This window comes from Zea mays, chromosome 1 (genome assembly GCF_902167145.1).
Source record: "Zea mays cultivar B73 chromosome 1, Zm-B73-REFERENCE-NAM-5.0, whole genome shotgun sequence".
Taxonomy (NCBI): domain Eukaryota; kingdom Viridiplantae; phylum Streptophyta; class Magnoliopsida; order Poales; family Poaceae; genus Zea; species Zea mays.
The window spans coordinates 107,794,928-107,819,292 of NC_050096.1; the positions used below are offsets into that span (position 1 = coordinate 107,794,928).

At 48.3% G+C, this 24,365-nt stretch overlaps 2 protein-coding genes and 1 pseudogene across 2 annotated transcripts; 2 read left to right on the forward strand and 1 right to left on the reverse strand.

Moving 5' to 3' along the window:
- The first annotated feature begins 245 nt into the window (after positions 1-245).
- LOC111590663 (uncharacterized) lies at positions 246-430 on the forward strand (annotated as a pseudogene).
- A 213-nt stretch (positions 431-643) lies between these two features.
- LOC100193661 (uncharacterized) lies at positions 644-3,579 on the forward strand. The gene is made up of 4 exons (NM_001138754.2): positions 644-774; positions 1,898-2,069; positions 2,178-2,456; positions 2,719-3,579. The coding sequence occupies exons 2-4, from the start codon at positions 1,923-1,925 to the stop codon at positions 3,379-3,381; spliced, it is 1,089 nt and encodes a 362-aa protein (NP_001132226.1). The 5' UTR covers positions 644-774; positions 1,898-1,922; the 3' UTR covers positions 3,382-3,579.
- A 149-nt stretch (positions 3,580-3,728) lies between these two features.
- LOC100272517 (ATP-dependent Clp protease proteolytic subunit) lies at positions 3,729-12,483 on the reverse strand. The gene is given in 2 exon segments (NM_001146986.1): positions 3,729-4,515; positions 11,987-12,483. Coding segments are annotated over 2 exon segments (870 nt in total). The 5' UTR covers positions 12,373-12,483; the 3' UTR covers positions 3,729-4,031.
- Positions 12,484-24,365: the final 11,882 nt, after the last annotated feature.

The window sequence follows — 24,365 nt, forward strand, 5'->3', positions numbered from 1 at the left end:
CCCCTGGGTTACCCTGCCCCAGCTGCCAAAGGAGCCCTTAAAGTATAAGCTTCATGCATCGTAGCTCTGTTTTGTGTCCCGTTTCTCGTTTACCAATGAGACGTTACATCACTGATGGACCGTGAGAAACCACAAGCCCAACATAATAGGAAGTCATATGCCCACATACTACCACATCGCTAACTAAATGAGGACGAGCGACAGAGCAAGCTATGAAAAAATAGGATCAGACTCCTTTTTAACTTATACATTTCTTAGTCTTTTGGCTAAGATAAGGTATAATATTTGTTTTTATCAGTTTAACATCTAATATGCGTATGATATTAAATTTATTTTTTATAGATATTAAATATGGGTACAACGTACATGTATTGAACTAGTATCTCATCTATTGGGGACTTGATCGTGTCAACGCACGGAATGACGAATTGACGAGAGTAGTGCTTCTAGAAGCCTGTTCCAGTGCGAGGCGGGGCGCGTGGAAAGCGTGCGGCCGTGCGGGTTGGTGCTGCACAAACCAAACGGAGGTGCAGGCCGGGTCAGAGTCAAACCCTGCTACGGCAAGGCGCAAGGCAACGAAACACCCACCCACCCCGCCAACTGCTCTCGGGCTCTCGGCCTTTTCTTTTCCTCATTACGGCCTCGGTCCACCACCTCCTCTTCTCGCCTGTGCCTTTTGCCCCTGTGCTCGCCACACGCGGCGCAACCGCCCACCCACCCAGCCAGGAGAAGAAGATCTCCGTCGCCTGCTCTTCGCTTCGCTTCGAATCGGAGGTGAGACTTCTCTTCCCCTCATGGATTTTCCGTCTGCCAGGAGTACTGGATTAGGAATTAGGATGTACGTGTGGACGGATCGCTCCTCTCTCGGGGGAGGATTCGATTCAAGTCGGATGCTTCCGACTTATGCAGGGTTAAGGAATTCGCTAGGTTAAGGAAATATTCGGTTCATGCCTCCGAGTATGCATTCTAATTGCAACTGGAGGGTCGATTTCCTTTCTAATTGACTCATGAGTAGTATCTCCTCCTGATTTTGCAGTCGTTTTTGTCTTTTCGTCATCTGTGGCTGCGCAGCGATCCCAACCTTCTTTCAAATATTCGATAATAACATAAACAATCGGCCTGGCAGGCAAATTCGGGTGTTTTTTTGCGCAATTGCACGGCAGGCAGGTCAGATCGGCCTGCGCTTATGTGCTAACGAACTGCTGTAGTGCTGTTAGGTAGGCGGACAGGTCAACAATGGACATGGGCTACCAAGTTGTTTGCTGGAATACAACTAATACTCAACTGGTTCACACTTGAAACACAGCCACAAAACAAAAGACTCACGCTGCCCTGTTTGGTTGGGCTTCTGGGGCTGCTTTTGCTTCCTAAAAGCCAAAAGCACAAGAAGGAACTGTTTTTTTCAAAGCAGCTGTTTTTTCTAATACATTTTTAAAGCATCTTAGACCTCGTTTTTGGCTTTTGGATTTCAGCTTTTCGAAATCAATGGAATAAAAAAGTATTTCATAGTTGTTTTAAGATTGATAAAGATAAGAGGTATATTTTACACTTGTTTCAATCAAACCGGTTTCAATTTTCTTATAGCTGATATTTCATAACAGTTTTTTTCACAGCTCAGAGTAGCTTTAGCTTTTCCCACCGCCATAGCTCAACCAAATAGGCTTGCCAGCTAGCTTTGCCTGTCAACATTCAGCTTCGGAGTTCAAACCATCTTTGCTGTTTGAGCATACCATTATTCCAGTCTAGGTTGACTTTACACATGATGATAGGAGACAGCTGGTGTTATGATTTGTTATGACACATGATGATAGGAGACAGCTGGTGTTCTGATTTGTTATGACGCATTGCATATAATTTCTTTGCTCAAATTGCTCTCTCAACATTTCCACACTTGCAGGTGTCGAGTAGCCAGTGGTGTCCCTATGGATTCAGCTTTTAGAAGAGCTCTCAATGAGCCTATGTGCTTGGAAGAAACCGTCGTCCAACAAGGAATTGAAAGGTGCCCATTCCTGAGGAACATCAATGAGCCTACAAGTTTTTCCTTCTCGTCCGTCAACTTCCCTATTCCCGTATGCCCTTTACTTCCTGTTCCTCTTTACATTATCACACCATCCATTTCTTAAGATCACTGGTGTTCTGGAACGATCGCTGAATTCTATTGTTTGCTGCTTGTGAAGGCAAGAGGAGCCAAGGGACCGATTTTCGAAGATGGGCCTAATTTTGACATGGCATTTCGAGTTTTCCATGGTAGAGATGGGGTTGTTCCACTTTCAGAAGGGTCATTGGCCCAGATTGAGAAGCCACTGCCAAAGCCCAATCCTGAGTTCAACCCATTGGCAGCCAAAGCAGCAACCATCAGTCTATCTGCATTTGGAGGGTTTTTCAGCTTTGGTGACTTCTCAAATAAGCGCAATAAGAAAAACTCCAACAAGAAGAACCCCAACAACCTCCCCCAGGTAAATTGAGTTAATTATACTTTCTCAATATTTCTTGTCTCCAGTGTCACAATGTTCCAGTACTGCCTAGTAAAGTCGATCTTTTTCATCACCAAAGAATGTAATTTATTGGTAGAAGTAGACATAACTCATACAATGTATCTGAACCATTCTTCTCAGTGGTAACACTAAATGGGTGGTACATGATGAAAACCTTACTATGTTTTTTCTCCAAAGGAGCGTGCCATTCAGTTGTCTGATTTTGCTTTCCCTGAAATTTCAGAATAAAGGCCAGCCTAACAATAACAACCATGAAGCACTGAGCAACGAGTGGCTGGAGATGGGCCAATGTCCACTTGCGAAATCTTATAGGGCATTAAGTGGAATTGTGCCACTTGTCGCAAAGATGATGACACCCCCAGCTGGTATGAAACTTAAGTGCCCACCTGCCGTGGTTGCTGCCCGCGCAGCACTATCCCGCACAGCCTTTGCTAAGGGGCTTCGCCCTCAGCCCCTGCCAACAAAAATACTGGTGATTGCATTGCTTGGTATGGCAGCAAATGTTCCTCTGGGCATCTGGAGGGAGCACACACAGAAGTTTTCATTGCAGTGGTTTGCCGCAGTACATGCTGCAGTGCCGTTCATAGGGATGCTCAGGAAATCTGTGCTGATGCCTAAGACAGCCATGGCCCTTACTATAGCCGCCTCGATATTGGGTCAGACAATCGGGTCAAGAGCTGAACGTATCAGACTGAAGAGGGCCGCGGCAGCAAAATTAGCAAGAGAGAGCCATGGTGACGCTGCTGACTACATCAAAGCACCAATGAGTCTGAAAACAGGGAACCACACTGTTCAGTTTTGGGATCCGCTTTCCCTCAGAGCTGAAAGCACAGTGGCTGCAGGTACCACAGCAGTTCTTGTCCCTGCCATTTCTGCTTTCAACTGATGACAGGAATGGATTCATTACGATTGTACCAGCATCGCTGGTTGGTGTATTCTTTTTTTTCTCCTATTCTAAATAATCTGATTGTTGTATCCATTACTGTACTTTTGAGCTTAAGAAAGAAATACTTCACGGCAAACTCTTCATCCTGTTTTGGTGGCCACATGACAGCGAATAAATTAGAGAACACGTTGAGCTGAGAACTTTTTACTCTCCTTTGAAATCTGTCTCTGGAAACACGGATTTCCAGCCAATCGTCAATCGAGCAGTCACAATTGCATGCCATACTGACTTTACAGTTATGTATTCTTTGTATTTTATAAGACTTATCATGATAAAGAAAATGTTTTGAAATGGGATGTAGAAGCTTTTGCTGGTGGTCAAAAAAAAAAAAACGAACAGTTAACTGATCTCAACGTACCACACCTGAAATGGTCAGGACTCAAAACGAAACAGCCGGACCATTCTAACACCACAATGTAACACCAGAAACACAACCAACAGGTTCTAGTTGCCTGCTCGAATCACCATCCAGTCAGTAAACAAGATCAATAAGCTACTAGTGCTATGGTTGGTTTGACAGCTACAAGCGACGAAAAACATCTGCTTGCTGAAGAACAGACTTAACATTCGCACAAAATACAACTTTTCGACTAGTATATCTCATCATCTGGGACATCTGGTGTAAGAAACTTCTGTGGATCCTTGTACAGCTCTTCGTAGTTGTACTTAGGCTTCACCCTCTCCGGGACAGGCTCAAGTGGGATAATACTGTCTCCATCGATCACGCCATCAATGAGTCCATAATCGACAGCCTCGAGAGGGCCCATGTAACGATCTCTGTCAATGTCTTTCTCTACCTGCTCAGGAGTGCGGCCTGTGAAGCCTGATACGATCCGAATGACATTCCTCTTGTTGGTCAATATCTCCTTCGCTTGGACCTCTACATCTAGGGCCTGCCCGCTTGCACCTCCGACAGGCTGATGGATCATAATCCTGGTGTTGGGCATGGCAAATCGCTTGCCCTTCGTGCCACCACCAAGGATTATAGAAGCTGTTGATCCAGCTATGCCCATTCCAATAGTGGACACGTCTGCCCTCACAAGCTGCATTACATCATAGATGGCCATTGTTGCGCTGAAAGAGTAACAAAACAGTCAGTCAGCAAATGACAGGATTTTGTATTAGATAACGCTATGATCAGACCAATCAGCACAGAGAACACATGTGTTGCCGCCTAAGATTGTGTCCAACAGTTCACTCATATGGTCACCCAAAACACTGTTTTACACTGTAGACTGTACTGTTTGCAGAGTGAAGTTTGAATATGAGGATGGGATGGGTAAACTGCTGGAGATAGTCAAAATTTACTTGTTCCTTAAAAGTTCTGCATCAATTTTGGTAGTACATGTAAGGTCTAGAGTACTAGGTTTGGAATTTGGGAGAAGTCCATTTTTTTACCATAGAACTATCGCCGGAGTTCCAGTTTGACCATGTAACTCCAAAACCAGAAATATTTAATGATCCAACTATCAAAACCGTTCAGGTCTAGCCATCCAGTGCTTTTGAAGGTGGTTTTCACTTAAATGGACAACACGCCAAAGCAGAGCCCACATGTTAGACCCTCTCCTGCCTCTCTCCCTCCTGTACATGTTTCTCTCTCCTCCCTCTCTTCACATCACAGTTCTCTCCTCTCTCAACTACAGTCTCAGGGTGCTCTTCTTCCCCATACTGACCCACGACGAGCTCCGGTGCAAGGCCATGGTTCTGCCCAACCGCTTTTTTAAGCATACTCATGGCTACCCTCGCTATTCCTATCTAAGCACCACCACGTCAAACCTCCTCCACTGCTTCTTCGTCGAATCCGAACTTAGGATGAGCTTACTCATATCCTGAAGATCCTCTCGACCACTCTTTTGAGCCTAGCCATGTCGCATTGGACCTGCCCCCGATCACGGTTCAGGGTAGCCCTGGTCTGATGCGTGGCAAAGGGTGGTGCAGGGAGCCAGAGAATGCCCTGGCGGACATGGGGTGGCTATACAATGTCGAGGGCAGCCATGATGGCATGGTCGATGGCATTAGAGGCACTACTATGCACCATGTTTGAACACATGGACGAGCACACAGGCAAGTGGCTGTGATGGATGGGTCAACCCGGCACAATGCGTTGAGAGAGGGCCATAGTGGAGAGAGTGTCATCGGTACGAAGGTATCAAGGATACCAGAGAAATTCGTTGAGTTCGAGAGAGGGGCGTAGACTAGCAGCCACGGGATCAGGGCGCTGACATGGCACCAAGAATACAGTCGATTTATAAAGGTTCGAGCTGCGCAAGCGTAATGCCCTACGTCATCTTTGTAGTGGATAAATTGATGGAAGCGAAGGCAAAAAATACATTATATGTTGTCTAAGCTAGAGAACCGTCTAACCCCCCCTTTACTTTGGTTCTGGTGAGAGTTCTCATCTAAGTCACAAAAGTGCAAAGCTCTAAGAAAGTCTGGACTAAGAGCCAGATCATTAAAACCCTTGCACTAAGAGCTCACTCATTCTGAGCCCTTTTAACACATGGTCTATATTGCTCTACTCCCTTTTATAGCATAAGGGAAGAGATAGCTGCATCTCTGCGTGGACGGTGGGCTCTGACAAACAGAGGCCTAACTACTCCTATTGTTGCCATAGTTGCAGAGTCGTATGTGGAGCACACCTTGGCCGTGCCAGTGCCGAGCATTTCGCGCTGCAGTTCTCAGTATGTGTGCCCATGCCGTTGAGTGCAACGTAGTTGGTAGATGGTGGTCTGAGGGTTGTTGGATAGGGGTCCACTTGACCATGAAGTCTATAAGTGCCTAACTCTTAACTGTGTGACGGGGGACAAAGTTGAGGTCAAACTCTGCCAGCTCTACCACCCACATTGTGATGCGCTCGGTTGCATGTTGGTTGCAGAATCGCTTCCAATAGAAAGGATGTAAGCACTAAGATCAAATGCGGTTGAAAATAACGACGAAACTTCTAAAACACGACAAGGATCACGTGGTCCCGACGAGCAGCATGGCGAGAGGAGGCCGGCAAGGGGGTCGAGACCTAGAGGGATAACAATCTCAGCAGGAACACCTGCAGACTCTGTCTCAACCTCTACCGGCTCACTCAACTTGCACATAGGAGCAACAACTTCTTATGCTTTTAGTTTAGAGACTCGAGTTATTGTGGGCCCTGGTAAGAGCAGGAGGCTCCCGGTATTCATTGAGCGCATCAGGCGATTTCTAGGGCCCCGAGTCTTCACGGTACACACTAGGGGTGGATCCAGACATCTAAAGCAGCGAGTATTCACAAGAGGCCCTAGCGGCGACCAAGGCTCTCAGCATTCACTGGGATCTGAGAATTTCCTGGGACCTCGAGTCTTCAAGGGAGGACCTGACGGTGGCCAGAGGCTCCTGGGATTGGCCGAGGACTGCATGGGTTGTCAAGGACCCCGAGTGTTCATAGGACCTGACAACAGCCAGAGGCTCCTAGCGCTCCATGACAAGAATCATGCTCACGACATCGGGAGTCGCAACAATGTACATGAGAAGGGGCTCACCTTGCCCGGGGCAACCATGACTGGTGGGGAGCTGATATACTCCTTGACGCATTGCAAAGCCTACTCAGCTTCATCGGTCCATTTGAAGAATCTGCTACCGTGGAGGAGCTTGAAGAAGGGGAGACCCCGCTCTCCTAGTTCGGAGATGAAGCGGCTTGTCGTCGCCATGCATCTGGTGAGGCATTGGAGATGTCGAATGTGTGTTAAGGGCTACATGAGCTCAATGGCTTAGACTTTCTCCGAGTTGACCTCGATTCCCTGATAGGACACTAGGAAACCGAGGAGCTTGCCTGAGGATACCCCAAGACACACTTCTCCGTGTTGAGCGTCATGTGGTTTGACGGAGGCTATCAAAACGCTAGCCGGATCACGAAGGACGATGCCATCTACATAGACCTCAACAATTTTGTTTATATGATCACCTAAAGTAATGTGTATTGCACACACAAAGGTGGATAAAACAACCTATAGGGTTTATTCACATAGCAGTAGATGCCCCGAGTAGTTACAAGGGGATTTTTTTTCTCGTCTTCCCTAGTCATGTTAATTTTGTGAAAAACAGAATATGCATCTAGGAAAAACAAAAGCTCACACACAGAAGTAGATTCTACTGGCCTATCTATGTGATGAATAGGGTATGGGTTTGGGGGCATGCCTTGTTCAGGTTGGTGTAGTCGATGCACATCCAAAATTTCCCCTACCTTATAAACAACAATGAGATTAGCCAGCCGCTCAGGATGTTGGACCTCACAAATAAGCCGACATGGAGGAGCTTGTTGATCTTAGTGTAGATTAATTTTTTGTCACTCCGCGGACTGTCTCCGCATCTTCGGTCTAACAAGCCATTGGGATGGAAATAGTGCTCGATCACCTCCTCAGTCGCAGGCACGTCGAAAGGTTCACATGCGAATGCATCGACATTAACCCGGAGAAAGGTGACAAACATGAGTTTCTATTATGCCCTTAGGTTCCCATCAATATGGGTCGTCTAGGAGGATTTCCGACCAATTTGTATGATCTTCATGGAGAACAGATTAACGTTTGATGGGCACGCCCCGCCTCCACTTATCAGAGCAGGCCTATGATGAATCAGGGATCATCAGGCCTCTAGGAGCATAAACGAGCACCGTAGAGGCAACCTTGGGACCCTCATAAGTGGGCCCCCCATTTGAGGCTCAGCTCTAGAACCGTACGCCATAATGTCATGTAGCTTCTTGACTGTGGGTTGTGGCCATCGCTTTGGTGCACTCATAGGGGATGGTGATGGCGCCTTTGGGGCCAGCATCTTGACAACCAAGTACCCATAGTGGGCAGCCACCATGAACTTAAAAGAGCATGGGGCACCCAAGAATGGCGTTATAAGGAAGATGGAGCTCGCTGCGATAAAATCTACATACTCGGCAACGATCAAATTGAAATACTGCTAGCTTGACGGAGCTGACAGAAAGGACCATTGCCAAGGAAACTCCCGTGAATGGGCACATGGCCCTATGGTTGGCGTGTGGAATTTGCATCTCGTCAAAAGTGTACATCGATAAGAAGCCAATTCCACCATCAATTGGTATGTGTCTGAGCCTGGCGTGCGAGATACCAAGAGAGGTAGGACCCCTGCGTCTGCCATGTTGTGTGGGCAGCCGAAGGAATCGAAGGAAATAGTTGTCTCGGACCATCTGAGGGGTTCAATAAGAGTGGGGCCACAGGATCGCATTGCGCACCTCGTAGTGGAGAAGCTTGATGGTAGGGCAGGAGCTTAGCTCGTCGGAGGCACCGTAGATGATAGTGATGGTGCGCTCTGACTCCTGGAGGTCAAGGTCGTCCCCACTACCTCCAGGAGATGGGACCTTGTTGGCGTCTTCCTTCTTTTGCGGTTGTCGATCTTGTTGGCGTTGTTGACCAAAGCGTTGCTCAACGCTCTCGGGCAAGTTTGACTATCCAACACTTAGTCAAGTCATGGCGCCAGTCTTATGCATGGAGCAATATTTCTTCTGCTCACTGTCGTAGGGCCCTGAGCAATGTCGCATATCTCCACAAGGGGCGTCATTACTGCTACCGCCCATGGTGGCATAGACCTAGAAGGCGCCTAGGCCCTTGCCCTTCTCATTGGTGATCGTTTGGAAGGGTGTGGCATCTGTCAGGCCCAGCTAAATAGCGAGGGGAGCATGCCACACATGGCCCTCGATGGCCCATGCACTTGTCCATCATAGAGGAGCTCACCAACGTCCTGAATGTTGCAGGTGACCAACTTCTCTAGTATCTTCTCATCCCATACACCTTGGCGGAAGGTGACTACAATGGAAGTCGCGGTGATGTGTGGGATGGTGTTACTAACTCGACAGAAGCACTGCACTGCACAAATGTGCCCTCAAAGATGGACATGAAATGTCAACAGAGCTCACCCCAAGACCAGATGGAGGCCTCGAGGAGATTCATGAGCTAAGACCAAGCACTACGGGTCAAGGCCACATGAAAGTAGTTTGGCACCACCTCTTCATCTCCCACGGTAGCGAGGATGGTGGTGGTGAGATTTGGAGGAACTCGGTGGGCTTGATGGTCCCATTGTACTTCTCAAGGAGGTGAGGGCAAAACTTCTGCGGACACATTATATAGAGCTGACGTGAGTGCCAAGCACCCGGCCCCGACGGGATGAATCGGTTGAGCAGCCTATCCAGCAGGTGGAGGCTGCTCTTGAGGACGTGGCATGAACCCAACCCTCTTGTCAGGACGGTGTTCGCATGAGCGCTGGTCGGCGACCCGCATTCCGCGCGCCATGCTGTAGTTGTGGAATTTGCACAAGAGGTGGAGCCATGTGTCGCAGCTCTGGAGCCTAGGGCACAACCCCCAGAACTGGGTCCTATGGAGCCACAAATGGTGCACGAGAGCGTGGATTGCGCGTCGTGCCCGGGCACAGACCTCTCAAAATGAGCTTGCATGGGTGAGATGACATGTGGTGGGCCTGGGCCACGACTACGAACCTTGCTACGTCTTGTCGTCATTGTTATGTAGCCGCTTCCTCGACGTCAAACACCGGCAGGTTGAATAGGCCTTAAGAGATAGAAGATGGAAAAATGATATGGATGAAGAGTATAATGGCCTGATGAGGAATAAAATGTGGCATCTAGTACCTGCAATGAGAAATAAATATATTGTTGATTGTAAGTGGGTATATAAAATTAAGAAAAAGTTTGATGGAACTATAGACAGGTATAAAGCCCGTCTCGTTGCAAAAGGGGTTAAACATATATATGGTATTGACTATGAAGACACTTTTAGCCCAGTGGTAAAACCAACTACTATTAGAATTGTTTTGTTTGTTGCTATCTCTAGGGGATGGTGTCTTCGGCAATTGGATGTGCAGAATGTGTTTCTTCATGGCGTTCTGGAGGAAGAAGTATACATGAGGCAACCTCCTGGGCATGAAAACAATCTTCTCAATATGTATGCAAGCTTGATAAGGCCTTGTATGGTCTAAAACAGGCTCCCAAGGCCTGGTATTCTAGATTGAGCACAAAATTAAAAGAACTAGGCTTCAGTCCTTCAAAGGCTGATACATTTATTTTCTTCTACAATAAGAATGGAACCATGATTTTTTTATTAGTATATGTTGATGAAATCATAGTAGCAAGCTCCTCATTAGAAGCTACACAAGTTCTACTCAATCTCAGATCAGATTTTGCGTTAAAGGACTTAGGAGAGTTAACTATGTCCTTGGGATAGAAGTAAAGAAAAGTGAGGCTGATATATTTATGTCACAAGAAAAGTATGCTCAAGATATCATAAAATGGGATGGTATGATGCAGTGCAAGGCACATAATACTCCTTTAGCGGTTTCTGAAAAAATGTCTATTGAATCTGGTATACCATTAGGTACAGAAGATGCTACTCATTTTAGAAGTAATGTGAGGGCGCTACATTATTTAAGTTTGACACTGTCAGACCTGTCTTTTCCAGTAAACAAAGTTTGTCAATTTCTTCATGCCCCTAGTACTGAACATTGGACAGCAGTAAAAAGGATACTCAGGTATGTCAGAGGTACTGCAGGTTATGGATTAAAATTACACAAGTCGCAGCCTATGCTCGTTAGTGTTTTCTCTGATGCGGACTGAGCAGGATCGGTTGATGATCGCTGGTCTACTAGTGGTTTCTGTATATTTTTGGGCGCTAACTTAGTTTCCTGGAGTGCCAGAAAACAGGATACAGTATCAAGGTCAAGCACCGAGACAGAATATAAGGCTACGGCAAATGCTAGTGCAGAGATTATTCGGATACGAACTCTACTCAAAGAGTTGCAGTTAAGCGCTCCAAAGACAGCAAGGTTGTTGACAATCTTGGTGCTACTTATTTGTCTGCAAATCCAGTGTTCCATGCTAGAACAAAACATATAGAAGTTAATTGTCACTTTGTGCGAGAAAGAGTTGCACATAAGTTGCTTGATGTTCAAATAGTATCGACCCATGATCAACTAGCACATGGTTTCACCAAAGCACTGTCGTCCACCTAGGGTTGACAATGGGCTCTAAATTTTACACTATAAAATGTAAGGATCGGATCGAATTAGGATTGTGCTCTATTTCTATTCATTTTGAACTAAAAATAATTTAGGGCCCTAACAAATTGTGAAAAAACATTTGGATCGCGGCCCATTACCACCCCTATGTCCACCATGCTTCAGGAATTTTGTCGCAATCTTAACTAGGGAAGTTATGATTGAGGAGGAGTGTTAAATGTAATCTCTTCGGTGTACTTATCCATGGTTGGTTCGGTTGAGATTACATTTAACAATTTAGTGCTGCAAATTGCAATGCTGCACCAAAAACAGTGATGACTGCAGACATCGTAAGAATATGTCGATCTTGACAGGGATATGGGTTTGTAATCAGTCCCCAACATACTAACAGAAGTTGTCAATCTATTGGGCCTCTATATACATGAAGCAGGCACACAAATTAAGAGTAGTCCATGGTGATGAATGAATGGATTAGAGATAATGAGGATTGAAACGGAAGTCTGTAATTAGGGAAAGAATACAAGACCTTTACCTAAGGGATCCCCCTGGTGAGTTGACGAAGAGGCGGATGTCAGAGTCCGGGTCGATGGCGTCAAGGAGGAGGAGCTGGCTGACGACGGCGTCCGCGAGGAAGTCCTCGATCTCGTTGCCGAGGAAGACTATGCGCTCCCGGAGGAGGAGGCCCATGACATCGCCGGCGCCGGCACCACCCCCCGCGGCATCCGACTCCGCGCGCCACAGAGGAGCTTGTGGTGCCAGTGAGGCGCAAGGCTTGAGGCTGACGAGTGCCCCTTGCTGCGGTCGCTGCGAGGGGGCCCAAGCGCAAGCGCGAGCGCATGGCCGCCTGACGCGCAGAGCAGCAGCCGCTGCCGCCGCCACGGAGAAGGACGCGATGGCACTTGCACTCCCGGTCGCCATATCAGACCGAGGTGGACTGCTCTGGTGGCGGCGGCAACTGCAGCGGCGGCGCTCCCCACTAGAACGAAGTGAACAGAGCAGAGAGGAGAAGAAATGGATAACACACAGCACACACTCTTTGTTTTCCCTTGCAGTTGACACCTGGACGGTGCGACTTAGGCTCTGCTTGGTTCCATAGGACTAATCTTTAGTCCCTACTTTTTAGTTCTTTTTAGTCTCTAATTCCTCAAACACAAGAACTAATAAAGGGTCTAAACTAGTTTAGTCTCTAGTCCCTCCAAGGGCTCCTAAACGGGACTAAACAGCAAAATTTCCTCTCCCGGCTCTCGAGCTGCATCGGCAAAAAAACCCTAGCCGCCACAGCCCGCGCGCGCTCCCTTCACGCCGCCACAACCCGTCACCACGCGTGCTGCCTTCACCGCGCGCTCCCCTCTTCACGGCGGAGAAGGCCGCGGAGGCGCGTGTCGTCGTTGTCCCCGTGGTGGAGGCGCGTGTCGTCGTCGTCCCGTCGGTGTCGTCGTCCCCGTGGTGGAAACCCTTCTTCGGCAATGATTTTGTTCTCCATTCATGGGATGATCCACGGGACATCGCGCTCCGTCATATCACCTTTTCGGCGCCGTCGGGTTCGTGGACATCGCGCTCGAGAGCTTCTCCCCATCCGGCCACCGCCAACTTGCTCCCCAGCCGCTTGCTCCCCATCTGACCACCAGCCGCTCGCTCCTTCTTCTCCGTCATCGGTCGCAAGATGGAGAACCACCACAACTTCAGGGACTTCTTATCCCAAGGTTGCTCTTCATCGACGTCCAAGAACCGCACTGGTCATGAAGCTCCCGAGGACGACGACTTCGACACCTTCTCGCAGTCGTCGTTTGCTCTGCCACCGCGCATCAACGTTCCAGCACCTCGCAGCCGCATTGAAGCTCTTGATCTGAACTCCTAGTCCCAGGGTACCGATTTTCCATATCTCTCATCCTACCAAGATGTTCTCCAGTCAGGTGATGGTGGATCCGACCTAGGTTTGCCTCCTCTTGGTCGTGGTAGATCAGCGCGCACACTATTTCAATCCACCAGATCCATTTCAGCTCCTATTTCTCATGCCCGAGGTGCAATTCGAGGTTACCGTGGAGTTAGGGGGAGAGGCACTAGTAGTCATGGTGGAGGTCGATCTGCTATTTATGCACCTATTGACCCTGTCCTCATTGAAGATTTTGGAGATGAACCAACCAATGAAATGGATTCTCGAGCTCCAGTGGTAAGAAAAATTTTCATGTCTTCATTACAATGTTTTACTGTGTTTGCTATAATGAATTGTATGTGCCTCAAGTGGTGATTAAACAAGATCTGTATGTACCATCATCTATTGTCCAGTGCATCAATGAATTCAGTTGGCCACTTATATTATTTTATTTTAAGCATCAATGAATTTAGTTTCTGTTTTTATTTGATGAATCAGATATCTTCTTAACTAAATCATGTTAATGTATACATTTCTAAATTCATCATCTGTTAGTTCATCACACATGAGTTAATCTATGCATTTGTAAATCTATGCATACCATTGCCATAATGATTGTTTTTAACTTTTGTTCATATTCCGTGGTTGTTACTGTGGGGGACAGATATCCCCCGGGTCCACTAGAAGGCTGGAAGGCCCGCGAAAGACTCTGGGCCCATTATTTCGCAAGGCCACCCCTTCGTGGGCCAGGGGAGGAATCACTGGCAGAATGGATCGGCGCAAGATTGGATCAACTCGAGCCCAGGCGGCTCAATGGATTTAAACGTTATCCACAGCATTGATCCGATTCTCCCGCGCAGCACCCTCAGACGTCGAAACTGAACGAGGATAAGTCGGCAGGATAATAGGGAGATAAGTTCAGTCGGTTCACTATTACTTAGGAGCACATAGTTATCATACCCGCATGTAACGCCCCATGGTCGAGTATATAAGGCCTAGAGGGCACCCCATCAAAGAATAGGTCACTCATTAGCCATCTACTCAATTCTCTAGCATCCCTCATACTAGAGAATCCCCCTGTAACCCACCACATAAAGATCCACACTAGGAAGTAGGGTATTACGCCTCTCTAAGCGGCCCGAACCTATAGAAAATTGTCTACTGTCTCTCATGCGCTCAGCACAAACCATCGAGCTACAATCGGTTACACCGTCCTACCCAAAAACACCGGCAGCTGGCGCGCCAGGTAGGGGGTGTGTCACTGATCCAAGTTAGCTCAATGGCCATCACTCTTCAGCACAAGATTGCTCTTCGCCCCGGATCTGTGTTCTGCTTCGGAACCATCTCGTTCGTGGCAGACGAAGAAGGGACTCTACATCGTATAGCGGATCCGCCGGAGAAAAAGCCTTCCTTGAAAATCCCCGAGAAAGCCGGAACGAAGAAGGAAATAGCGCAACCTCCAGCGCTCCGAGCGAAGACTGCCTCCTGCGAACCAAGAGCAGAGAGTTCATTCACCCGGAGAACCTCGTTGTCCACCTCATCCACGGAAAAATGGACACAGATTACAAGGAAAAAAAGAAACAAAGACCCGTCAAGCTGCCCTTCTGGTACCTCCGCCCTCAAAGGAGAACAGAAAGAAGCTTGTCGTCACGACAACTCCATTCTACCCCAACGTCCTCTTCATCGGGGGGAGAGTGGAATCGTCCCCCATCTCCGACGACGAACCAAATGTGTCTGGGGAAGAACCACCTCAGCGGGAAGCTCGCTGACGAAGGAACCGACGCCGTAACGTCCGGCGACATCATGAAGCCGGAGAACGAGATCCGGCGCAGCCTATATCGCGAGACGAGATCTCGGAGGTGGGAGAAACTCTAGATGAACGAGTCTTCAGGGAAAGGAGGAACTCCCACCAACGTGATCGTCGGTAAGCTCAAGAGCAAGCCGAGCAGGAAGCGAGACAGCATCGAGAGAACCCTCTCTTCGGATGAAACATGAACCCCGACTTCGCCCGAGCCATGAACACACCAAGCGAGGTCGGTGGAGTATTGGCTTGGATAGCCGATGGCCTCCCCCGGACTCCAGATGCCGAGGGCTATCGGCGGCTGCTCACTCGGGCAGCTAATCATCTCCTGCCTCTCGCTCATCCTCCGAGCGATCTACGACACACCATCAATAGTCGACGGGACGCACGGAGCTGCATCAATGCTTCGCGCAAACGACGACACGAAAACGAGATCCGGCGTCGAGAGGAGTATGACCGGGATCATGGCATCCCTGCACGAAGTCAGGCCACCAGGGTTGAGTCGGCAACGGCTTCGACTGGCGGCACGACCCGGGGACGGTCGAGGCAGCACATTGGTAACTCCCCTCCCCGGGACTGACACCACAATCGTCGATAGGAGGACACATGTGGAGTATCAGCACTCACTCCGCGTCTTAGGGCCATTCAGTGGCCCCCTATCTTCAAAGTCTCCAACGTCGACAAGTACGAGCCTAAGCAGGACCTGGGAGGCTGGTTGGCTGTCTATACCACCGCTACCCGGGCCGCTGGGGCAACTGAAGATGTGATGACTGCGTACTTGCCCATCGTCCTCGGGCAAGATGCGCTGCAATGGCTACGACACCTACCCCAACACTGCATCGACGACTGGGGCGACTTCAGTCGGCATTTTATCGCCAACTTCCAATCTCTCTCTAACAAGCCGGTGCAGCCATGGGACCTCAAATCCATTAGGCACCGAGGAGATGAGACTCTTCGGTCATACCTCAAAAGATTTCAGACCATGAGAAATCGTATTCCTGGAGTTGCAGAAGCTGCAGTGATCGAGGACTTCTACCGAGGATCTAATGACTCGGCCTTCGTCTGGGCCATACTACAAAAAGCGTCGACCACCTCCGAACAGCTGTTCAGGGAGGCGAACCTCTACATCACCACCGATGAACGTGCTCAGGACCTCATTGGAGGAACGAAGCCGGCTCCGTCCGCACCATGGTGCGACACGAACCAGCAAACCGACAAGCGCTAGGAGAAGAGGCCTCGCGAAGAAGTTCATGCCGCTGGACCACCCGTCTCTCGTGCCCGAGGGGCACCCCGCGGAGGCGAACGAACATTGGACGACATCCTCGACGCCCAATGCCCATACCACAAGGACATGCGTCATACTCTTCGGAACTACAGAGATTTCAAGCACTCCGTCGGGAATGGCCGACCCTTCCAACCTCTACCACCTCCCCCACCACGAGGAGGACCTAGAGAACCTCGACAACCTCCGCAGCAGGAAGGGGGAGGAGGCGGAGCGTTCCCGCGCGTCGATGGAGAGGTCAACGTCATCTTCGGCGGACATGAGTCGCAAGAAAGCAAGAGGCAACAGAAGCTCAATGATCGCCAGATACTGGTGGCGGCCACCAGTGCTCCTGCCCGTATCGATGGTCCGAACACCCGATCACCTTCACTCGGGCGGATCAATGGCTCAACTTCGATCATCCGGGCAAGTACCCGCTCCTCGTTGATCCGGTGATCTGAGAGAGCAGGGTGAAGAAGGTGTTAGTGGACGGGGGAAGCAGCATCAACATCACCTTCCCCTGGACACTCTTAGGCTTGGGAGTTGCACTCAAAGAGCTCCACGAGTCAGACACTCCGTTCTTCGGCATTGTGCCGACTGAAGGAGAATACACCCACTCGGACACATCTACATGTCAGTTACCTTTGGGACTCCGGAAAACTACAGAACCAAGTTCCTAAGGTTCGAGGTAGCAAGCTTCGACTGCGGATACAATGCCATCATCGGCAGGCCGGGATTGGCGAAATTCATGGCCATTCCACACTATTCATACATGATATTGAAGATGTCGAGACCACAAGGAATCATCACCATGTGCGCTGACTTCCAAGGCGCCGCAGAATGCTTCCAGTGGCCATTCAGGCGGCCCTCACCACCAAACCACCGACGACTTCCTCTGCGCAGGCAAACTCAAAGCCTGAGGAAGACCTCGCGGTACCCGCGAACGAAGCTCAAGTCGTGACCTCTATGCGGACGACTGAGGAAACGAAGAGAATCAACCTCGGGTTCGCTGACGAACGCAAGACTGCCATCATCAGCTCCAGCCTGGATGACAAATAGGAAGGCGCGCTCGTCTAGTTTCTGCAAGATAACCGAGACATATTCGCATAGCAGCCTGCGGATATGCCAGGAGTCCTGAGAGAACTGGCCGAGCACAAACTGAAGGTCTATCCCCAGGCGAGGCCGATCCGACAAAAATTACGTCGTTTCACGCCCGACAAGAGAGAAGTTATTTTGTGCCGAGCTAGCTCGATTAGTCGTGGCTGGTTTCATTAGTGAAGTACTGCATCCTGAGTGGTTAGCAAATCTTGTTCTTGTACTCAAAAAGAATAAAGTGGATTGGCGCATGTGCGTCGACTATACAGATCTCAACAAACACTGTCCGAAGGATCCCTTCGGACTTCCTAGAATAGATCAGGTGGTAGATTCGACTGCCGGATGCTCTATGTTATCATTCCTAGATTGCTACTTTGGATACCATCAAATCAGCCTGGCAAAAGAAGACGAGGAAAAAACTGCATTCATTACCCAGTTTGGAGCTTTCTGCTATACCTCCATGCCGTTTGGCCTCAAGAACGCTGGAGCAACTTACCAGAGAGCCATTTAAACATGCTTAGCCGACCACTGGGGCAAGCAGGTAGAAGCCTATGTCGATGATGTGGTGATTAAAACAGAAAGCTCGGAAAACTTCATTGAGGATCTGCAGCTGGTCTTCAACAGCCTGAGAAGGTACCGGTGGAAGCTTAATCCGGAAAAATGTGTCTTTGGAGTGCTAGCCAGGAAGTTGCTCGGGTTCATTGTCAGCCACCGAGGAATCGAAGCTAACCCGGAAAAAATCGAAGCTATCATGAGGATGGAAGCACCACGATCACAAAAGAAAGTGCAGAGGCTTACGGGATGCATGGCAGCTTTAAGCAGGTTCATATCAAGGTTAGGAGAAAAAAGGCCTACCATTCTATAAATTGCTCAAGAAGGTGGACAAGTTCCAGTGGACCTCAGAGGCTCAGGAAGCTCTTGATGCACTGAAGAAGTTCTTGACTACACCGCCAGTGCTAAAGCCGCCACGCCGAGCCATGCCAGACCAGCCGGCAGAAGATCTGCTGTTATACATCTCCTGCACGACTCACGTGGTGAGCACCACGTTAGTAGTCGAGCGGGCAGAGGAAGGACACACATATCTAGTACAACATCCCGTCTATTTCATCAGTGAAGTCCTGGGACCCTCTAAAAAGAAGTATCCCCAAGTTCAAAAACTATTGTACGCAGTACTTCTAACTGCTCGCAAGCTCCGTCACTACTTTGACGACCACAAAGTCATAGTAGTCACCGGGTTTCCAATAGGGGATATTCTCCACAACGAAGAAGCCATTGGAAGAATAGCCAAGTGGGCCTGCGAGCTGGGAGCTCACGACATTGAGTTCGGCCTCGCACTGCGATAAAGACTCAAGCGCTAGTTGACTTCGTATCAGAGTGGACCGAGCAACAAGTACCAGACAACCCGGAGGCTGCAGAAGTGTGGCGGATGTACTTCGATGGTTCGCTGAAACTGCAGGGAGTAGGATCAGGGATCCTCTTCATTGCCCTTGGAGGTGAACAACTCAAATATGCTCTTCAGTTGTTATTTTTAGCATCCAACAATGCAGCAGAATATGAAGCTCTAATCCACGGATTGAACATTGCCATATCACTGGGCATTAAGTTGTCACACCCGGTTTTGGAAGGTAAACCGAATGCGAACCATGTACGTGCCAGGATCAGAAATTCACGGACACAGCGATTACATAAATGACTCATCATAGCACAATGCTTCGAATGACAATAAAGAATAAATAATGATATTAAAGACTAGAGTCATTTACATAATATGAATCAAAGTACACAGAATCGAAACGTAGCCAATGTAAATAAACCCACCACAGACAGCTGACTGGGGGAGGTCGCTAGCCTAATCCTCGAACTCGTCGAAGTCCTGGAACTCCTGGAGAACCGCCTCGACGCCTTCTTATTTACCTGGGCATAGATTGCACCAAAGGCAACCTGGTATTTTGTGAAAGCAAGGGTGAGTACACATCAACGTACTCAGCAAATGTCCTGTTTGGCTGAGGTGGACTAGCTTTATGTGGAGTTAAGCTCAAGCAGTTGCTTTTAGTTGGCCAGGTGTTTATTATTAGTGGAAGCCCAAGTTTTATCATATAACCAACCCGTGAACCATTTCCTCACCGAGGAAGCATCATTATCATCATCAGACCAAAACCATAAATAGAACCATTGTATCTCGATCATATGTATCTCTAATCAAAGAGGATCCTAAGGCCGCTCATAACCATGAGCACGGCTGATATATCAGTTTCATTCCCTCTGCAGAGGTCGCAAACTTTACCCATGAGTCGTGATTCCCTTTCTGCCCAGGGAGAGCTAATCCCCATTGATCACTTCCTAGGTGGTCCGGCAGGGTATCACTACGTAGCTGTTACAAAGATTCCCTAGAGGTCATAGCCGCCCGTTAGGTTTCTCCAGTTTGATAAACACAGTACCCCTCCCCGCAGGAGGGTGACTAACAAAAGCAAAACGAAAGAACCTCGGCACTCAGCCTCGACAGAGCAAGCACTGTGCCTGGACCCCATTGACGGCACGACGGCGAAGCAACTACACCTCTAGTTCCTCTAATTAATTAGCTAAGGGCATCCCATTTCACCCTCATGGTTGCACTGTTATCCCGGGTGGTCTCTCAACGAACAGGTCCTTACGGAGAGGTACTCGGGAAACAACCCGAGTCCCCTTAAATGCCACAAGTATATCATCATATCCAGAATAAGACCATAGTATCATCATTGTATCTCATCATGTTCATTGATTAAAGTAAAGCGCTAGCATGTAGCTAACCATAGTAACCCAAAAGGTAAATCAAGGACAAGGTGAATAGAAAGCTAGTAAATCCTTAGGTTTCAATTAAGTAGTGCAGGACAGTGAATTATAAATAGATAGGACATAATGGGTCAGAGGACACTTGCCTTCACCAACCAGATGCTTAGGGTCTTCAACTTCGTAGAACTCGTAGAGTTTGATCTCTTGGTCGCCGAAGCTTGACCGTCGATTCCTCGAAGCTCGGAAACAAATCACGATCTATTCCCGACGCATAGCGAATACAAACAGGAACAAACAAACAAATATATATGCATAAGAACATTACACCATACCAGATAAAATATTATAAAAGCATGCAACATAAAATAGAGCTCGATTCTACGGTCACGCGATAGAAAGAAACGTCGAACTCGAAGCTACGGTTGAGAAGTTAGCGCATTAATGTTAAACAAGTATTAACTATAACTTTTAGTTCAACATTATCAAATATCAATATTATACATCGTTTAGTTCGATTAATCTGCTACACCAACAAATGTCAGTTAATTAAATAATTTAATTAAAACGAGAGATTCTAAGCGAGACGAATTTACGACGCGTGAAACTACACGACAGCGTACAAACGACGCACAGACACGCGCGACATAGCACGCTGACGACACACGAAACAGCGCGCGCGACGAGCGCGAACGACGCGCGAACCAGCACGACAGTGTGCGAAACAACGCGCAGACACGCGCGATATAGCATGTTGACGACACACGAAATAGTGCGCGCGACCAGAGCGAACGACGCACGAACCGACATGCCACCACATGCAGAACAGCTCGCGCAACAGGCGAGAAAATACTAAATAGAAGACGCGTTTATACTAAACAAATATTAAATAAATAAAAGTAGTTAAGTTCACATTAGCCATGTTAATGTTTGTTATAAAAGCGCAAGTTGAACACTACACATTTAATCTAATTGGAATATTAATTTAATAAATATTAGTCGAGCAAACCTTAAGTCAATTATCTAAAATATGTGACCTGACGAATTAACGTTATTAACATGAGTGTTTATAAGCAAAAAAACAATTTATTATCACGCGCAAACGTCGTGCGACACACGTGGTCGACACATGATATACGCGCGACCCACGCGAACAGCGCGCGACGACGCGTGCGAACGGCGCACGACAACGTGTGCGAACAGCACACGCGGCACGCGACGATGCGAGCGAAATAGCACTGCGGCACGCGAAACAATGCACGCAACGTCGCGCCAACGACGCCCACGAACGACGCACGAACAACATGCATACGACGCGCGGACATCGCGACGATGGCGAGCGCAATACACGCGAACAACGAGTAAACAACGCGCGACACGCGAGATTCACTAACAGATATCATGTTTATACTAAACAAGTATAAATTAAGAAACGTTCGAGTAGGCATAGTCATATTAACATGTATTTATAAAGCACAACTAAAACTATAAATTAGTTTAACTAGATTGCTACTTTTATAATTGTTGGATAAATAAATAATTAAATAAAATAAAATGTGTATTATGACAAAAAAATGCTACTAATACTAAATAGACGTTGCTATGAAGTTAACGCGACTGAAACAAGTCCAAACAGATTTATGATGAATAATATATTGAATAAATAACAATTCGTGGATTACAAAATACACGGCTAGTGAGAACCGCTAATCACACATCACGATTACCCTAAGCACATATTGAATCAAGACATTTGAGTCACATTAATCACGTTAACATTTATTTATGAAAGCGTATGCTAGGAACTGTAGAATAGTTTTACTAGAAAAGTATTTAAATAACCATCGAAAAACCAAATACTTGACTAACTAATTAATTAAAGATTGTTTCGCGGCAAAATATTGTTTCTAACATATAAACGGCATTATTACGAAGCTAACATAACTGGTACGGGTCGAAATTGAACAACAACGCAAAAGATATTGAATAATTAATGAACTACAGAATTAAAGCAACGTTGCACATTAGGATTGGCTACAACCAAGGCCACACTGTGGGTCACATGGAAAACAAATACACAAGATCCAAAAAGGGGATCAAATGTGGCTATGGTTGTTCTCTTCTCCCTTGAGGCACGAGTCGCACAACACACAGGGAGAGGTTCCTTATGCCTTCTTCCACCTTGGGAAAACAGAGAATAGCATGGGGAGAAGGAATGAGAAGGAATCGGCCATGGGAGAGAAGAGAGAAGAGGGGATCAACCAGGTGAGAGAAGGGAGAAGAGGGGATCAGCCATGGTGGTCTCCAGGCCTGGGGAGGGGCTAGGCTCGGTCTCCTGCAAGGATGGCGAGCAGTGCAGGGTCCTGCTCGCGCACGCAGGGGCTAGATGGGCGTTGTGCCGCTGCTAGCCAGGGGGTTGGTCGGGGCACCGCTGACTGCACCAAGGGTTAAATGAATCACACCAGGGTTGTTGGTCATGCTGCGCGCTGGGCTCCATGGCCACGCCGAGGGGACTAGGCCACCGCATCAAGGGGCTAGGAGCAGGGGGCTCTGCTCCGGCCGCCATGGTAGTGCGAGAGGGCTGGCCACGAGAATGGCTAGGCTGCGGTCGTGGGCGCGGATGACGGCGTCGTCGAGCAATGTGTCATAGCGGTGAGGGTCTTCGCTAGTTGAGCACGGAGACGAACGGGAAGGAAAAATCACCAGAGGAGGTTTCTCACCTTGATACATGGCCGGGACGCCGATGGTTTGGACATGAGCGATGGTGAGCGCGGCACGGCTCCTCTGCCCGACGGTGAGCAAGACGTGGGGTGGCTATTGTGCGGTCGGGAGATGGCTGCGCTCTATGAGACCAAGGGAGGGGAGAGCGGATACCAGCGATACAAATATGGGCGACTGGGTGAACGGTTGGTAGGAACGTGCGTCGTGGCCGATTCAAGCAGAAGAGACGGTTTCCATGGAAGGGATTATGAGTGGGGATCGCACAGCTGAACGAGGATGCCGCGGTGCAGCTCATAGCTGGTCTTGTGGCACAGAAAGTCAGGCACGGCGTGTAGGGGCATGGGCTGGCTACGCACAACAGCAGCCATGACCGCCGTCTGCTCAGCCACGTGCAGCTGCACGGCGAGAGGACAGGCCGCGGGGCGACGACTAGGATAGACAGAGCTGACACATGGGCCCGAAATAATAGCGAGAGGAACAAGTGTTGAAAAAAATGGTTGCACGCACAATGTGTGGACGTTGCGCGGCGAGACAAGGAAAGGTGAGGTAGATGAAGGTAAATACCGAGGGTTAGACATGGGGTAGACTGGGGTAGAAGGGGCAGGAGCATCTTGGGGAATTGTCGAGCGACGACTGGGTGTATAAGGTAATAGTGCGGAACGAAGTGAAGGTTTTACAGATCATAGAGAAACTGTCGAGGTAGACGCCGGGGTAGATACGAGCAGCATTGTGAATCATCTAGGCCCCTTTGGTGATGTTTTGGTAATTAATGACAACTGCTTGTGGAATAACGATTCTTGGAGAAATAAGAATGCAGGGTTGGACCACATAGAACAGGAAATGTTGGAGAATCATAAGCATTGGTTGTGGATCAGATGAAGGCAAAGGTATAATATAGGTTTCGTTTTTGCCGGTCTTGAGGAGTTTAGAGAAGATACCTGACCGAATTAGTAGGCTAGATAGCCATACTATTAAGAGGGGTCAATGTCTTTGATCTGTGTAAAACTTAGTGCCTCATAGAGCATCAAGTAGTTGCATTTGCATGAGGACTAACAGCGCTTCAAATTTATTGAGTTAAAAGTTCTTTCAAAAGCAAGTTTGAAAAATTGCAAAGTGTTGGATGCGCGGACCGTCTGGGCCTTGAGGGCGGACCGTCCGCGATCCACCAGAGGGGTCCGAAGTCTGACCACTTCGGCAGCCACATTGTTCCATTGCACTGCGGACCGTCCGGGCCTTAGGGCCGGACCGTCCGCAGTCATGACCAGAGAAGGCTGGTTTCGGGCCAAACCCTGAATTATAGCGCGGACCGTCCGGCTGTGATGGGCGGACAGTCCGCAAGTGTCAAACATGTTTTGGACAGGGACTGTGTGATTTTGTAGATTTGTACTACGGAC